Source organism: Penicillium subrubescens (assembly GCF_028828155.1).
Source record: "Penicillium subrubescens strain IBT 31985 chromosome Unknown utg000007l_segment0_segment0, whole genome shotgun sequence".
Lineage (NCBI taxonomy): Eukaryota > Fungi > Ascomycota > Eurotiomycetes > Eurotiales > Aspergillaceae > Penicillium > Penicillium subrubescens.
In genome coordinates, this window is record NW_026643157.1 from 2,002,143 (window position 1) to 2,018,929 (window position 16,787).

Below are 16,787 nucleotides of genomic sequence, written 5' to 3' on the forward strand. Positions count from 1 at the left end.
ATCTATTTATCGTCGACCGAGCTTCCAACGGGAGATACGCTCTTGGATCTCCTCCCACGGGAATGCACGGAGCTTGTAGCCCTCTAGCTCGCCCTCCTGGAGCACAACGGTGGGCTTGCCGGTACCCTTGCCATTGTTCTGGACAAGGCCGCCAAAGACCTGGCGAGCCACACGACGCAGATCCTCGACAGTCAGCGCTTCGATCTGGTCGCACATCTCTCGCACGCCGACCTTACGGTCGTGCACCTGCACCTGACGGCCGAGATCCTCGAGTTCAACCATGCGGGACTCCAGGTTCATGAGCAGCGATGACCGAAGCTGGTTCTTCGCCCGGTTGACCTCCTGCGTCTGCAGAGCAGTGTAGCCGGTGTCCAGGGTCAAAGACTGGAATTCGCGGCACATCACCTCGAGCATATCGGCCGTCCGGGTGGGACTGCACGAGGCAGAGATACCGAAGATACCGCTGTCGGTGTAGCTGTGGTTGAAGGCCACGCAGCTCTCAACCCAGCCGTGCTGGTTGAGGACGTTTGTATAGAGACGCGAGTACATACCCTTGCCAGGGCCGCCGGCGGAGAAGGACCCACCGCCACCAAGCAGGGTCTGGAGGGTAGCGAGGGCATAGATATCGGGAGAGGAGATAGGGAGTGCCTCAAAGGCAAGGTGGATGTGGCTCAGGCGTGGCAACATGGGATTGGCTGGCGGAGGGATTGGGGGAAGAGCAATGAATCCACCGGTATAGTGAGCAGGTCTGCGGAGATCCAAAGCCGAAGGCTCAATCAAAGACGGGTGTAGGGGTTCGACGGTGGACTTCTTGTTTGCGGAGGTGAGATTCTTGAGGAAAGGAAGCTTCGACAGGAGCGAGGAATGGGTTTGCTGGGAAGCGGCTGGGCTGGTCGTGGTCGAGGAGGGAGTGAATTGAGGGACAGTCGGCACCTGGCCCTCCTTGGCGACAGCGGGGGAGTCTGATAGTGTGGTATCGATTCCTGTGCCTGATAGAACGGGGCCCTTGCTTGCTTCTCTGGCCTTCATATCCCCAAAGTACTGCTCAGTGAGCTTGACAGCCTCGGCATGGGACACGCCGGCAAAGGCGACAACCATACGGTCTGGATTGAAAAACACCTCCCGGTATCGCTCAACCACCGCCTTGTTGATCTCACCCAGTCTCTCACTCGGACACAGCAACGGGTTGCCAAGGGTGTTATCTTTATAGGCAGTCATGTGGACCAGCTCTGGCAAGATCAACTCCGGCTTCGCCCAAATCTCGCCAATCTCATACTCCGCCGTCGCAAGTTGCTGAAGTACCTCCTCCTCAGTGATGAGAGGATCCCGAATCGTCTCCGCCAGCAAACCGAGAGTTGTGGGGACCGCCGAGTTGAAACTGGCGGACTGGTACATCAATGACTCCCGGGAAGAAGCACATTGGATGTTGCCGCCTAGCGACTCGAGAACTTCCAACATCTCATCTGCCGTGCGCGTCTTGGTCGACTTAAAGGCGAGTCTGTCCATGATGTGGCTGACACCACGGAGGCTCGCATCTTCATAACGAGATCCGGCATCGACGTAAACTCCGACACCCGCGAAGGGACCGGGTAATGATTCTGTGGCAACTCGAATTCCGTTCGGGAGTGTGGTGATCTGGTCAAGTTCGGCGGGATCCTATCATTTGCAGAAACGGGTTGTTAGAGGCAAGAGGACAACACTTGGTTATTCAGAAACGACATACCTTGGCCGAGTCATTGAGAGTAGCAAAGCTTCTCGACACGGAGCGAGGAGCTCGTGTGAGAGGCTTCGTGGACTCGATGGCCCGCAATGCAGAGCGGCGCATATTGTCTGTGGTTCTGAATACGCGTCAAAGTCCTGGGGAGTTCAAACCAGATGTTCTGCACGCTTTCCTTGAGGATCTGGGGGTTGCGGAAATGCGGCGCCGGCGAAGAATCGATTCCGGAGAACTGCGCCGGATATGATTATCTAATCAAGTTTACGGCGGCCTCGGACTGAACCTGATCAGATAAGAATGTCGATGAATGAATTGTTTAATAGGATTGACATTTCTAAGGATTATATTTCTGTTCTAAGGAGAGTAATTTGTAAAATTATCAAGCATGCCCAATTTCGTGGTCTAGCCATCCAAGAAGACTGGAACAGTCGCAGATTATATGTTGCTGACCAAATTTCCATGATCTAGAACTACGATGACATATTTTGGCCTCCGACTTAACAAGATGATTCCGAAAAGATGTTTATTGCACATTATTACTAGGTTTGTCTATCCGAGCTATGAAAAGGAAACATAATCACGGGTGCTCCGAGGCCCAGTTGCGATACCAATCCAGACAAGAAGCATTAGCCACACTTGCTCCAATCTTAATGTTGAGTCCACACAGAATCTGCTTCACCGCATTCTCGACCTTCTTGCCGTTGGAAGTGACAGGAATCTCCGGGCAAGCATCAATCACACCAGGAACATGACGAGCACTCAGCTCTTTGCGGATAATGGCCTGAATCTGGGCAGAAAGCGTCTTGATATCAGAGGGACATCCAGGCGCGAGCTTGACGAAGAGGACAACCGTCTCATCGGTGTCGATGCCATCTCGTCTACGTCCAACGCACAGAGAATCTTCAATCTCGTCGGCAAAGTGCTTGAGCAGGACATTGTAGATCTCTGCACTGCCAAAGCGGACGCCGGATGGCTTGAGAACTCCGTCGCTGCGGCCCAGCATGACAACACCGCCGGTCTGGGGGTTCATGCGAACGAAGTCTCCGTGGTGCCAGATAGTAGGACCAAACACGTCGAAGTAGCTCTTTCGGTACTTTTCAAGGCCAGTAGGTCCAGGAGGCCAGAACATGACTGGCTGTGCTGGGAAAGGCGTAGTGCAGACCAGATCACCAGGTTCGCCAGAGGCACTGATATCGTTTCCTGCGTAGTCGAAGACTGACACGGCCATACCGAGAGATCGGCATTGGATTTCACCCTTGTAGACGGGCAGGATTGGACATCCAGAGGCGAACAAGGACAGAATGTCTGTACCGCCGGTGATAGAACCTAGCATGATATCTTGATGGATGGAGGAGTAGATATACTCAAAGGTCGAAGGAGCCAGGGGTGACCCAGTGCTGAAAATTGCTCTTAGGGTTTTCAGAGTCACAGGTCGGTGGGCATGCTTGCGTGGGTTAAGAGCCGCCTGCTCCAGCATGGATAGGTACTTGGCTGATGTACCGAAATGGGTGATTTGGAGCTCATCGATGAGACGGGGCATAGCCATCTCTCCATTCCCACCCTCGACGTCGAATGGCCGGAATGGCGAGCCGTCATAGAGAACGATGGTAGCACCACTGGCCAAACCAGAGACAAGCCAGTGCCACATCATCCAAGTAGTCGTAGTAAAGTAGAAGAGCCGATCGCCGGGGCGAATATCGCAGTGGAGGAGATGCTCCTTCTTGTGCTGAAGCAGTGTGCCCAATGATCCATGGACAATGGGCTTGGGTGCGCCTGTGGTTCCGGATGAATAGAGAATATAGACTGGATGCTCGGGCTTCAAGCTTGTAAACTCGAGGGGGGCGTTCTGATCGCGGACCGCGATTTGGAACTCCTCCAAAGTCATGACCTTTCCATTTGCCGGACGGACACCCTCGAGGTTAAAGTCTACGGGCTTGGCAGTGTCGAAAACGACTAGGAGCTCTAGATCGGGCAACTCAGAGACAATCTCGCGGACCTTGGCATAAGATCCATGCACCTTGCCATTGTAAAGCGAGGCATTATCCGCAAACAGAATCTTAGGCTCGATCTGCTTGAGACGCTCAAGTACTGCGTGAACACCCGTATCAGGAGACACGCCTGTCCAAAAAGCGCCAATTGATGCCGAGGCTAACATCGCGACGACAGTGTTCGCATGGTTGCCGACAAAGCCTGCCACACGGTCACCCGTCTTCAGACCGGCCTCTATCAAAGCATTGGCGAGTTGACGAACACGCTCACGAAGCTCTTTCCACGAGATGAGCTCACGGTCCGCCTCTGTGGCGCCAATGATGGCGATAGAGTCCTCGCTTGGCGCATTAGCCGGGTAAAGGAGATTCTCGGCGAAATTGAGAGTGCTCCCTTCGAAGAATCCAGGCCGAGGGAACATCACCTCCTTAGACCCGAGGACCTGTGGATACGTTAGTATCTATTTCGACTTATCAATTGAGCAGTTAGTACGATGTGACTCACATTCGTGTATGGCTCGTGGGCCTTGATGTGTGTATAGTGCCAGATTTCTTCCCAGAACTGGGCCGGCTCTGAGACGCTCCACTTCCAGAGAGCATCGTAATCATTTAAAGACAGACCGTGTTTCTTGTTCACCTTGGTCATGAAATCATATATCTGCGTCTTTTCGGGTGATGAAGGCCGCCAGAGCTCCTTCACCTCGGGCGTGATGGTCTCGTCAATGTGTGGCATGGTGAACGCAAGTATACTACAGCGATATCACACACAGAAAAAAAATTGGCCACAACTCTTGGAAAGAGATGATGAGAGAAGAAGATAGAGGAGAAGGAAGAGAACGTCAAGAAGGGATGTAACCGCAATCTTTGTTTTTGGCACTTTCCACGTCGGGGTTCTCCACCAATGGGTAGGAACAATATGCTTCACGGTGGGAGGGCCACCCGATTGATATGCCGAGAAAAATCTTTCCCCAACGCTCTATATCAGGTACCTCTAAGCCTTGGAGGGACTGTGCAGGGGTGGGACTCCAATTGACTTGAAAAGGGCAAATTCACAAGCTGCAATTGCCCCAACAAGGGATCATGGGGCGGCACCAGACGGGTATCCGTTTACCGATGATCCCCGCGGCTTTGCGGGTAGAGGAGAATGCCAGGTTTAGGTCGTACTTTATAAAAGGGTGATTGGAGATCTTAGCTTTTTCAGAATCTCTGTGACGAACCGCACCTCTCTTTACAATCTCACCTATGTAGACATGTCCAGAACACCCTCTCGATACTGATCTTGACTTCAGCACATGTCATGGAGGCGGGATTAACTGCGGAAGGCGGGTGAACTGATGGCGCCTCAGGCATGGAATTAATGCCTCAGGCATTCATGCACAGCTATCAGGCCTCGACCGTTTTTGTCCTTTCAATGACGAGTCTCAACTGATTCGTCCCACAAGACTCAGGAACCGCGGCTCTCGAGGTTACAGATTTATACTTTTGGGCCTCGGTGCCCATAGTCATTTATCCTCATAATTCCTGATTACACGGCCCTGTCTGGTCGGGTTCACCACTGACCACTAAATCGTCCGTTTCAAGCCCGAACCGGGCCATGGCTTCGGCGAACATCAATGTTACTACCATCTTGTTCTGCAATTGCCAATGACAAGTACGGAGCAAGGTGCGCACCATAATGCACTGACACTTCTCCGTACTCGTACTCCCCGTCCTCCAGGCTCCTGTACTACGGGATACGCACTGGGCACTGGGAGGAGCTACTAACTACTAGCCCCTTTTTGCTAGCAAGCCGGCGAGTAGCACCGCCATATCGATCGGGATATTGAACGCCACAATGTAGATGATGCACGGCCTTGTCAGTTGGGTGAGTCTGTGACTCTGTGTTAACCATTATTGAGCAGTCAAATTCACAATCCATATGGACCAATTGGCTATGATGTGCCCATGTCAGGGGTAAAAAGTTAGTCTGTACATATGCTTGCTGGATGGACAGTATGTAGCACGAGAGGATTCCTGGTGGATTCGGGGTGGCATACTGTACGGACTCTACGGAGTCCGAAGCAGACAAGAATTGATCAGCCTACCAGTCCCTGATCCCACAATCTTCTCCATCCTGGTTACAAAGTTGCAATTATTGGAGCCCTTTTGAGTGGATCCAAAGTGCCCAAAGGACGAAAAAAGTCTGGCCTGTTGGTATGGTAATGGTAATATTACGGGATCCACTTAGTAAGCACACACAAAATGGCCCCATTTACTGTGCATTCAGCCCTCGTAATGTGGTATCAGCCACGTTCCAATCTAATACCAGGAGGTCCGCATCGAAGTGCATGATGATGGGACACTCATCGAGGACGTTATTTACGCCTTCTCCTTCTTTCCCTTCCTTCCTCTTCCCCTTCAGTTGTGTTTGACCTTCCAACGACGTGGATTTCAGGGCAACGAGACTGACAGAATCGCCTCTTCGTTATTGGGCCCTGTGCCCCCTCTTTTCCTCTCCTTTGCCCCCCATTCCACGTGCAAAAGCCACAATTTTTCACCCAAGCCCTGCCCGGAGGTCTTCGGATCCGCTAACCGCGACGTCAACTTCGAGGTACGTCCCAGGGAAATCTTACGGGCTTTGCTCCCCTGTTTCTCTTTTTCCTGCAATCCAATCTGCGCTCCCAAACCTCACTGTTCGGTCAACCATCGATCGTTGGTAGCTCCTGTCGACTAACACGTCTTATCCTGCGCCTCCCAGGTTCCGTCGCTGGTTGTTGTCACACTCTAACTGAACATCGAGGTCCTGATTGAGAATCTCGCGAAAACAAAACCCTCATACTACTCCTGCCGTGGGTAGTCCCTGCCTCAATTTGTCGAACTGGTTGCGCGAAGAGAACCTACCCCCCCCCACCCGGTTCCTCAACTCCGACGGTAAAAACCTGTCGAGCATCCACCGTCGGAACTGCTTCGCTGCTTCCCTCTGCGATGCCTCGCCGGTTCAGCAACAACCCCTCCAACGACACCTCTACCAACTCACCGTCCTTTTCGCCTTCCTTGGGAAAGGGCGGTATTGCCATCAAGGCGCCTTCAGTCAAGTCCAATCGCCTATCCCAGCTCTTCTCATCCTCGCCCAAAAACAAGGAATCGACACTGGTCACGTCTCTGTCGACTAGTGGCAACAACCCTAATAACGCTCCTCCGCCGATCAGCTCGGCATCACTGTCCTTACCGACGATCTCTCTGTCGACTGCCACTGCGGACAACCCTGCTATGGACGAAATGCCGACTACACTCTTTCAGCCCCCGACTCCTGAGGAGGCCCGCCGACAGGCCAAGGCCCATGCTCAATTCGGCGTTATCGGTCACCCCAGCCATCGGTACTCCAGCCAGCACCCTGGCGGTGACTTCCCGGAGCCGGTGATGGATGAGCCTCCGTATTATTACTTGCTCACTACCTACATCAGTTATCTAATCCTAATTGCTTTTGGTCACGTCCGTGATTTCTTCGGCAAGCGCTTCCGCGAGGAAAACTACCGACACCTGAAACCTCGCAATGGCTACGGTGCTCTGAACAGCGACTTTGACAACTTCTATGTGCGTCGTCTGAAACTGCGCATCAACGACTGTTTTGAGCGCCCCGTTACCGGCGTTCCTGGACGTACCATCACTTTGATCGACCGGGGGACCAATGATCACAACCATCACTTCCACCTGACCGGAACCACCACCGATACTCTGAACCTGAGCTCCTACAACTATCTCGGATTCGCTCAGTCAGAGGGACCCTGTGCGGACATTGCGGAAGACACGGTTCGGAAGTACGGAATCGCCACTCCTAGCACTCGCGCAGAGGCTGGTACTCAAGATCTCCACGTCGAGGTCGAGGATCTTATTGCTCGTTTTGTTGGCAAGGAGGCATCCATGGTCTTCTCCATGGGGTTCGGCACCAATGCCACCGTCTTCCCCGCTCTTGTTGGCAAGGGTGATCTCCTGATCTCTGACGAATTGAACCATGCCTCTATCCGTTTCGGCGCTCGTCTCTCCGGTGCCTCGATTGCGATGTTCAAGCACAATGACATGAAGGACTTGGAACTGAAGCTTCGTGAGGCTATCTCTCAAGGTCAGCCCCGCACTCACCGTCCCTGGAAGAAGATCTTGGTGGTTGTGGAAGGTCTCTACTCTATGGAGGGATCTATGTGCAACCTTCCTGGTCTGGTCGCCCTGAAGCATCGCTACAAGTTCAACCTGTTCGTTGATGAGGCTCACTCTATTGGTGCCATCGGTCCTGCGGGCCGTGGTGTCTGCGATTACTTCGGTATTGACACTGCCGAGGTTGATGTTCTGATGGGTACTTTGACCAAGTCATTCGGTGCCAACGGTGGATACATCGCCGCAGACAAGGTCATGATTGACAAGCTCCGGGCCACCAACTCTGGTATCTTCTATGGCGAGTCTCCCGCACCTGCGGTCCTCATGCAGATCTCCTCCGCTCTTCGCATCATCAACGGTGAGCTCGTTCCTGGCCAGGGTGAGGAGCGTCTGCAGCGATTGGCTTTCAACTCCCGATACCTCCGTCTCGGTCTGAAGCGTCTCGGCTTTATCGTTTACGGTCATGATGATTCACCTATCATCCCTGTCCTTCTGTTCAACCCCGCCAAGATGCCCGCTTTCTCGCACGAGATGCTGCGTCGCAAAATCTCGGTCGTGGTTGTCGGCTACCCCGCTACTCCCCTGGTCTCTTCCCGTGCTCGTTTCTGCGTCTCAGCCGCTCATACCAAGGACGACCTCGACCGTGTCCTTACCGCCTGTGATGAAATTGGCAATGTTCTGCAATTGAAGTTCTCGACCGGTATCGCTGGTGGTGCGCTGCCTCCCGCCGAGGAGATGGCTCCCCCTCCAGAGATGGAGAAAGAGTGGCACCGCAAGCGCAGTGCTAACTTCACTCCTCCCCGCTGGCGGCTCGAGGATGTCATCCGTCGCGGAGTTCAAGACGTCAAATCGCCATTATATTAGTTTGACATCCACCCTCCGCGTTATATGATATTGCCTCGGGAGTTGCATTTTTATTGGATTGGCTCTTTCGCTTGGAGCTTTTTACACGGTCCTGGTTAGTGCTGGTCACACCGTGCCGCGGCTTATTACTTCACAATGCCTGCCCTTTGCTTTCCTGTCTGCTCCATTCCTATTTGGTCGCTCAGTAAGTACTTTCTTGCTCGGATGCTCTGAAACTTCTAGACCAGACGAAGCAGAAATTGCTGTTTTCTCGGTAGCTGCGAACTCAAACAGAATGCGACAGTGCTAGTTGAAGGAACGAAGAAAGAAACCCAAGATCCGGTCATGAATTATTCGAACAAAGCAACGAATGAATATGCCCCTGTTTTCCATATGATCCTCTTTTGGTTCCCTTGGAGATGTCTATCCCCGAATTCCGTTCTTATGGACCTCGCATACAGATGCTCCTTTTCTAGTTCATGTCCCTTTGCCCTTTTTCTCTGTCACTTTTTTGTCGCCTAGAATCTTGCCTAATATTGCTTTACCTGTTGCCCGTTGCTTCTGGTACAGGGTGGCTTCCACTTCTTGTCTTTCCCCCCTTTACATTCTTCATGGAGCTGGCACTATCCTATGTCGATTCCATCTTTCTTAATGGCAAAGACACAGATGGTTCCAGCTCCCGCTATTTTCTTCTTCCCAGCTTTCCACACTGCTGTTTTTTCCCTCGAAATTCCGCATTGTGACAGTTGGCTTTTCATACGACGGCGCTTGCACACATTACCTTTAGCCTCTATCTATCTACTCGCTAGAAGAGGCGAGGCTGCATTATGGTGGGCTGATGTCTCCTTCTACTACCTTCTTGATATACTTTGTTTATAATTAGATGAGTGATTGAAATGTCAATATCCTACGGGTTTAATCAACCGAGGCGAAGTATCGCACCGATAAATGTGATAACAGGTCTTGAGGCTGATCGAAAGGAGACTGGTGCAATACTGATTCCATAGTTAAGCTTTATCACGTCACCCCCGGACAAACTGTCGCCTTATCAGATTGTGTTAAGTGAACTATAGGCTTGTTCTATAACCATGAGCAGTCTCTTCCTTGAAAATTACCAATACCGAGTTCATATTATAAGAAACAGAGATACATATGAAGACATGATCATTCCAAATTCTGCTCTCAGCCTCTCTCGAACCGAATGCCGATCATGTTGGGGGCCAATACACTCTGTATTAGGGGGCTGACTGACGGATACAAAGGTGGATGGGATGGCCCCTGTATTATTCCACTTGGTGGGCCTAGTTTTGAACCCTTAGCGGTCGCGCATTGCCTGATTAAGAAAGATATGGCAATTGCTGAGTATAGTAGTCGAGAATAATGACAGACACTGAATAGGGACTGCTGTGCCACCAAAGCTCCCCGGACATAATCAGCATGAAACTGACACATTCTTTGGCCCGGACATGAGTTTGATGCCAGATAGTCTCAGCCAATGGCTCGAAGATAAGCTTTAGCCACGTTGTGGTCTCCATGGCCCATGTGAAAGAAAAAGCAAAGGCATCATTCGGGCGAAAAGATTTTTCATGTTGATCTCCAAAACCACTTGCTGCCGGTAAACAATGTTACATATACTCTTCTAGGCAAAGAGCACCATTCAGCTTGTGAAATGAGGATGGACAATGGGATTTCTAGATATTTATGAGAGCCAATGGAGAACCCTGTTCAGCGGGGCGGAGCGCACTCATTACTTTGTTGGAGTTGTTTTGGTAACGACCGTCCAGGCTAACTGACCTGGGGGCAAATTGTAATCCACACTTGCTGTGCGCCCGATTTATACGCCAAATCATAGATTATCTTACAATACTTCTAGCTGTATGCGAGATCCCTGCTTAGACTAGGGTTCCTTGATTTTACTGTTGCTAAGGAAGCCTGTCCAATCATGCATGATGTCTCGCATAGAGAGGCTCCAGGGAACCCGCTTGCTAATAATGTACTATGTAATCTTTGAAAAGCCAAGAGCTCTGTATTGGCCCCCATATATCATTACATACTAGGTAGGCACAGCCTGAGCTAGGGGGCTTTGCGACCGGCTTAGCCATCAAACGATGCATTCCCAACCCCTCTGCGAGTTCTTCAAGGCCGACGGATCCGCTTTCAGTGCCGTCATTTCCATTTCTTCATCCATGATGTTGTAACAACAGCACAACATCACCCAACATGACAACAGCCACTGCTGCCACATCGGCAGCTATCCCGTTGACGACGGTGTTTACACCCCCGGCCTCGTGCACAAGCGTGAATTTGGTTTCTTCGGATTGCTCGAAAAGTACCTGCGATGGTCTGTACAACATCGTCCAAACAACCGACACAAACTGTTATCCCTCCGGATGGGCCACAACAGCCACCTGGTTCTCACCAGGCTTATATTGCCCGACTGGATATACTGTGAATGATACCAATGTTGTCACAAGTGGTTTGGGTATTACAGAGACTCAAGCGAGATGCTGTCCTTCGTATGACGCTCCTGCCGAATCCTGTTTACCATATGCGAAGTCCCCCATCATAGCTAACCTTTCTGATTCAAATAGAGGATACGCCTTCGCAACTCAACTCCAAGCACCTTGGTGGACCCCCGAGCCCTGTACGAAGATAAGCACCACGACCACCGTGCTCGAGTTCACTATCCTCGGCGCAACCCCAACGACTACGACCGCAATCACCTACAAAAACCCTATCATCCACGCATACCCCATCGAACTAAGATGGCAATCCACCGACAGCGTGGACGGAGGCGTGAAAAGTTCCGCCACGGTTGAACTAACATCCTCCTCTGGAACCTCCGCGACATCCACATCTACCTCCACAGGAGGCGCATCCACATCAACCGGTCTCTCCACAGGCGCGAAAGCAGGTATCGGAGTCGGCGTCGCAGCAGCAGCTATCATCGCGATCATCCTCAGTCTCCTCTTCTGGGTTCGACGGAGGAGAAACCAAAAGGCTGTGTCTACGCTGCCCTCGGCTGGTCACACCCGCGGTGGGTCCATATTCAAGAAGACGCCTCAACAGGAGCCCGTGGAGCTACCTACTTACACGCCGGAATTACATGGGAGTTTTTCACCGCACTCCGAGTTGGACAGTAGTGATCGAGGCTTTAGTGAGCGCGGTTATAGTGAGCATGGACATAGCGAGGAGCGCGCAGCGAGTTTGGGCAGATTGAGAGTCAGATGCAACGGAGTCCCAGGGCGTGAGTCGGACCTCGAGGTAGTCCTCCAAGCAAGATCTTTTTCTGTGTGCATTACGGCTGGATTTATTCATCAAGGCTACCCCCTTCTACAGAATAGACGTTTATAGTGTTGGAAGCATGGTACATAGTGAATATAATGTATTACTATCTTGGTACGATGAGAAGAACCTAAAATACAGTATAAGTAAACTTTCAAAAGTAGGACTTATCACCGGATACCAGGTCAAACAATCACTCCCCCCCTCGGATTGGCCTAGTTGGTCACCCCACGCGGTGACCTCTGGGTGTGCCCCCAAGGGCAAACAAAAATAAGTACATAGCCACCGTTGTGAGTATAGCTCCGCGGATGGCCGGGCACACCCCTAGGCGAGGGAGAGTGGGCGGGCGGGATGCGAGGAGGTGGCTGCCATCTCCCCGCGGCACAAGTTTTTTGTCATTTATTTAACTATGAAGATCATTGTCAGCTTTTGTACTATTATTTATTAGGACTTAAAAAAATGAGAATTGAAGGTGTTACGGGGATATAAAGAGGGCGCTGTTCATTATAAGCGGCATCGCGTTGGCAGTGGGTGATGTACTCCGGCATGGTGGATGGCGATGGAGTAACATGGGGAGGTATATAGGGGAAGAGAAGGTTGAGGGTTCGATTCATGGTGGAAGAGAATCTATTTATTTCAGATTGTTTGACATTCCATTGTTTGTGCTAGATAGACGCGTCCAGAGAGAATTGGATCCTAGAGGCACTGATGCCCTTCGTCTTCGGGCTTTTAATACTAGATAAATCCTCCAACGCATCGTCATTAATCGTGAAAATCATAAATCATGAGCAATCCGTTTGACAACACTCATCAGACCGAGGTCTTTCAAACATTATCTATCTTCATATTGGCAAATCCCAGCAAGGCTTCCTCAACCTCATCGATTGCCCAATTCGGGACATCCCAGGAGACGTATAACTACATAGAACGGGGAAGCATGCCCAAATTTCCCCCCTTAACCACCCATAAAACTATCGTATTCGTCGTCACTGTCCGGCTGCGTCTCAATCACCGTGACATACTGTATCGGGTGCATTCTCTTTTCACCATCCAAGTCCTCTCCCGGAGGTGGGAAATCCTTCAATCCCTGCAAAGACCTCTCATCCAAAATCATGCACATCCGATAATCAGTCGAGAAACCACTCTTCTCTTGTGTACGGGACCAAGACTTAAAATGCGCCTGAATAGCATCGGCTGATACACCGTCGAATTGCAATGCATCATCCATAATGATCGGATCGTGGCGGGCCCAAATCTCATGATACGGCGCTGGGTTCGTTTGCCTTGATGTATTGCTCTGAGAAGATGTGCTTTCCGAGTATAGCCCGTGTTTGATATAGGAGTTGAGTAGATCCACGACGCGGGGAAAAGTGACGTCTGAGTCGGGAGTGTAGGTTGTGCGGTAAATAACATATCCCCATGTTGTTTTGCTTTGGACGGCTGTGTGAAGACGCCGTGTAGGCCATGGGAGCCAGCTGAGACTCATTGTAAAGGCTTTAGGTAACAAGATGTAGGGGTATGATCGGGCAAAGAGGAGACGAGGATATTTTGTGTATTTAATGTTACTGTACTGCGATTTCTGGTGTGCCGGTCTTCCATCGTTTCATCAATGGGCAGGCTGAGGGCAGGCTCGGATCCACTTGGACCGTAGCTGCCGCGATTGGGTCTTATAATTACTAGCGTGTTGTATTGGCCCCAAGTATGCTGCATTGATGTCGATGATCATATTGAATGATTCCAATCACATATGTGGGGCGTTTGCCAGTGGGAAGCGAGCCTTGTTTTTGCTATGAGAAAAAGTACCGCAGTGATCAATTCAGCCTAGCCTCGTATTGATGATTTGAGAGGCAACCCTCGAAGATTTAGCTATTATTTAAGCTATAGCGAGATCAGACCTATCAAAATAAATTAGACTTTGAAGTGTTGAGCCGCTCTTTCCGACGAGATGCATTCGCAATTGTTTAGTTATATGGAGTGTGGAAAACCCGAGCCTCGCCAGAGAAACTGCCGTGGACGATTTAGTATATGCATGCCATCACACTTACGATCTTTAGCACGATGAAGATCCTTGCTTGGCTGTTTCACAAGCACGAAAAGTACTTTGAGGCTGAAAATGGACCCAGAATTACTATTTGATTTGGTAGAACCGCGTCCGTTCACGGCGCGAAGTCCTCAAACAAAAATCAAGTATCACTAGAGCCCCCATAAAGAATGGCGATGAGAACATTGCATGAAGTGATTAAGGGAAAAATTACTTCATGATTGATTAGACATTAGATTAGACGGAGCTCTTCATATGATACGCTTTCGTAGCTCAGCCTGACTTGTGGGCTGTAGATTGTATGCTTTTGTCAACCGCTAGTGTTCTAGTCTTTGTTTGATTGTTGATCAACACGCCTAGTCCATTCCTTGGGGTCAAGATGGAAGCACTGCGGTAGATGGTATATGATGTGACTCTCTATAGGCAGCGGCTGAACTTCGGCTAGGCTTTTGAAATCGCATCAGCAATTACGACCCGTCATTCAGCTCTTGACGTGCTCTCGATAGTCCCCAATTCTCAAGGGTTGTTCGCAGCCACGCAACATCTGTTCAGCCCCTGAGCTGGACGCAGGATCTTTGAAAAAGGTACACCAGTTTACCAAGGCACAATCAAGGCAGAATCAATCTCGCCCCACGCAGTATTCGGGGCAGCCCGTCGAGTACAAGATGCCAGAGTAATCCCTTCTCGCCCTTTCACCAAATATTCCTCGTCGCAGAGGTCAGCCAGCTACCAACGCATTAAAATAGATATTTGGAAACATTAGTTGAACTATCCTCATCTCATCAGCCAGAAAGGTGTGTAGAATCCAAGGCCACCCAGGGGATTGAGTGTGGGGGTAAATTCGTGAGCCTCGTGAGATGGATGGCCCCCACCAACACTGGGGTATTCTTAGCATCTTGGCCCGTAATACTTACCAACACAAGCTTCACTTGGAACATTTTTGAGTCTCAGAAATCTAAATGTCTATCTAAAAAACACGGCGAATCTCGAAAGGTGTTGTTGGCCCCTGAAGATCAAGAGCCTTCGACTCTACGGGAAAGCTTGGTCCTGGCCCAACTCGGGGGCCTTTTGCTATAGTAGGTTCGAGTACATGCAGATACCAGTCAGATTGACAAGACCCTGATTATACAAGAGACCATAGAACTGCTCAGATTCTAGAATATCACGAAACAGTATAGATATACCAACCAGATAGAGAAATTGTACTTTGACGATGGACTGGTCTCTATTTTGTAGGTTGAAACATGCCGTTTTCTTCGAGGTCAGCTTCCAAGGTCAACTAGGGCATTCAGCACAGCCTACAGGATGAGGCCAAGTGGACTAAATCCTCCTTTCAGGATTGCTCGCCCTAAAATAAGCGTGGACCCTTATTTTCTATTTTCGTCTCCTCCCTCCGCGCTGAGTTGGCTTGCGTTTCACGATGGAAGGCTGCTCTGAAGTAAACATATAACAGACCCAGAGTGACTATATCCCCAGAGACCTCTTGTATACTCGAGTCCAAGCTAGCAAAGTCACTAAACATGATCAACTCACGCGCGGGGCTTTCCCGGCCGCTGGTCTCGCTTTTGATATCTCTTTCTTTGTTGGTTGCAAGCGTTAGCGGCTACCCAGCGGCCTCTCCTGCAAGGTATGATATGATCTCCAACCCGAGATTCGACTGTTCACTCAGCTGACTTGAAAATAGTGATATTTTGGAAAGAGACAACCATAAGCCGTTCAAATTGAAAGTATGGCCGCTGGGCGCCTCTATCACCTGGGGTCAACACTCTCAATCTGGTAATGGCTATCGCAAGCCTCTTCGGGACGAACTGGTGTCTGATGGCTGGGACGTGGATATGGTGGGCACCAAGAAAAATGGAAACATGACTGATAATGTAAGTGCACCTTCTCTCATAGATCTAATATGTTTTATGAAAGACTAATATACCCCGAAACCTGCAGAACGTCGAGGGCTACCCTGGATATACCATCGCCAAGGTCCAAACCGCCGCCATCGAGGCTCTCCCACATCTCCCAGACAAGCCGAATGTAGTCCTCATCAACGCCGGAACAAACGACTGCAGATTGAACCTCGACATCACCGGTGCAGGCGATCGCATGCAAAAAATGATTGAAGCCATCCTGAAAGAGAAGACCATGGAAAAAGCAACAATCATCTTATCAACACTCATCCCCTCGAACCAAAAAGAAATCAAAGCCCACCGAGACGCTGTGAACGAGCAATATCGCAAAGTAGTGACCACCATGAGCAAGAAAGGCACTTCGATCCGGTTGGCGGAGATGGAGAAGGCGCTTACTTGGCCCGAGGATTACACTGTTGATGGTAAATCGGATGATACTCATCCGAGTGATGCTGGCTATGCGAAGATGGCTAAGGTTTGGTTTGAGGCTATTAAGGATGCGTACCATGATGGTGTTATCAAAGGGATTACTACTACCGTGAAATCACCTCCAGGTGAGACTGTAACAGAGGTCATTACTGTGGAGTCGGCTGTTGTAGTCGGGCCTGATGTGGAGGTTGAGGTGGAAGTGGTGACGGAGACTATTACTGTCTCTGAGGTGTGAGGCCAAGGATCTATGTTTATAGCTGTTTTTGTATTGACCATGCGTGTAAGGCGAATTGGTCTTGGATCCCGTTTTTTTCGTTGAATCTGATTATTCGTTGTCTCGCATCTGCTTTATTAGCTCCTCTCTTAGCTTCTTCTACTACCACCTATGAGAAGTAGTGGTTAAACCAGGTGCTCGATAGGCGCTATATCCGGGTTTTTCGCTAAATTGTGACTTTTTT

General features: G+C 50.4%; 6 protein-coding genes across 6 annotated transcripts; 3 read left to right on the plus strand and 3 right to left on the minus strand.

Annotated features, from left to right (window-relative positions):
- Positions 1-6: 6 nt before the first annotated feature.
- Positions 7-1,825, minus strand: N7473_010498 (mitochondrial-processing protease subunit alpha; the record flags this gene model as incomplete). The annotated part of the gene is made up of 2 exons (XM_057156437.1): positions 7-1,656; positions 1,724-1,825. The coding sequence occupies 2 exons, from the start codon at positions 1,823-1,825 to the stop codon at positions 7-9; spliced, it is 1,752 nt and encodes a 583-aa protein (XP_057005092.1).
- Positions 1,826-2,294: 469 nt separating this feature from the next.
- On the minus strand, positions 2,295-4,435 carry N7473_010499 (acetoacetate--CoA ligase family protein; the record flags this gene model as incomplete). The annotated part of the gene is made up of 2 exons (XM_057156438.1): positions 2,295-4,145; positions 4,208-4,435. 2 exons carry the CDS (start codon positions 4,433-4,435, stop codon positions 2,295-2,297), a joined length of 2,079 nt encoding a protein of 692 aa, XP_057005093.1.
- Positions 4,436-6,666: 2,231 nt separating this feature from the next.
- lcb2 (putative serine palmitoyltransferase 2) lies at positions 6,667-8,694 on the plus strand (the record flags this gene model as incomplete). The annotated part of the gene is made up of 1 exon (XM_057156439.1): positions 6,667-8,694. The coding sequence occupies one exon, from the start codon at positions 6,667-6,669 to the stop codon at positions 8,692-8,694; it is 2,028 nt and encodes a 675-aa protein (XP_057005094.1).
- A 2,106-nt stretch (positions 8,695-10,800) lies between these two features.
- On the plus strand, positions 10,801-12,027 carry N7473_010501 (uncharacterized protein; the record flags this gene model as incomplete). Its single annotated transcript, XM_057156440.1, has 2 exons — positions 10,801-11,189; positions 11,265-12,027. The coding sequence occupies exons 1-2, from the start codon at positions 10,894-10,896 to the stop codon at positions 12,025-12,027; spliced, it is 1,059 nt and encodes a 352-aa protein (XP_057005095.1). The 5' UTR covers positions 10,801-10,893.
- Positions 12,028-12,913: 886 nt separating this feature from the next.
- On the minus strand, positions 12,914-13,444 carry N7473_010502 (uncharacterized protein; the record flags this gene model as incomplete). Its single annotated transcript, XM_057156441.1, has 1 exon — positions 12,914-13,444. The coding sequence occupies one exon, from the start codon at positions 13,442-13,444 to the stop codon at positions 12,914-12,916; it is 531 nt and encodes a 176-aa protein (XP_057005096.1).
- Positions 13,445-15,519: 2,075 nt separating this feature from the next.
- On the plus strand, positions 15,520-16,564 carry N7473_010503 (SGNH/GDSL hydrolase family protein; the record flags this gene model as incomplete). Its single annotated transcript, XM_057156442.1, has 3 exons — positions 15,520-15,626; positions 15,684-15,873; positions 15,941-16,564. The coding sequence occupies 3 exons, from the start codon at positions 15,520-15,522 to the stop codon at positions 16,562-16,564; spliced, it is 921 nt and encodes a 306-aa protein (XP_057005097.1).
- Positions 16,565-16,787: the final 223 nt, after the last annotated feature.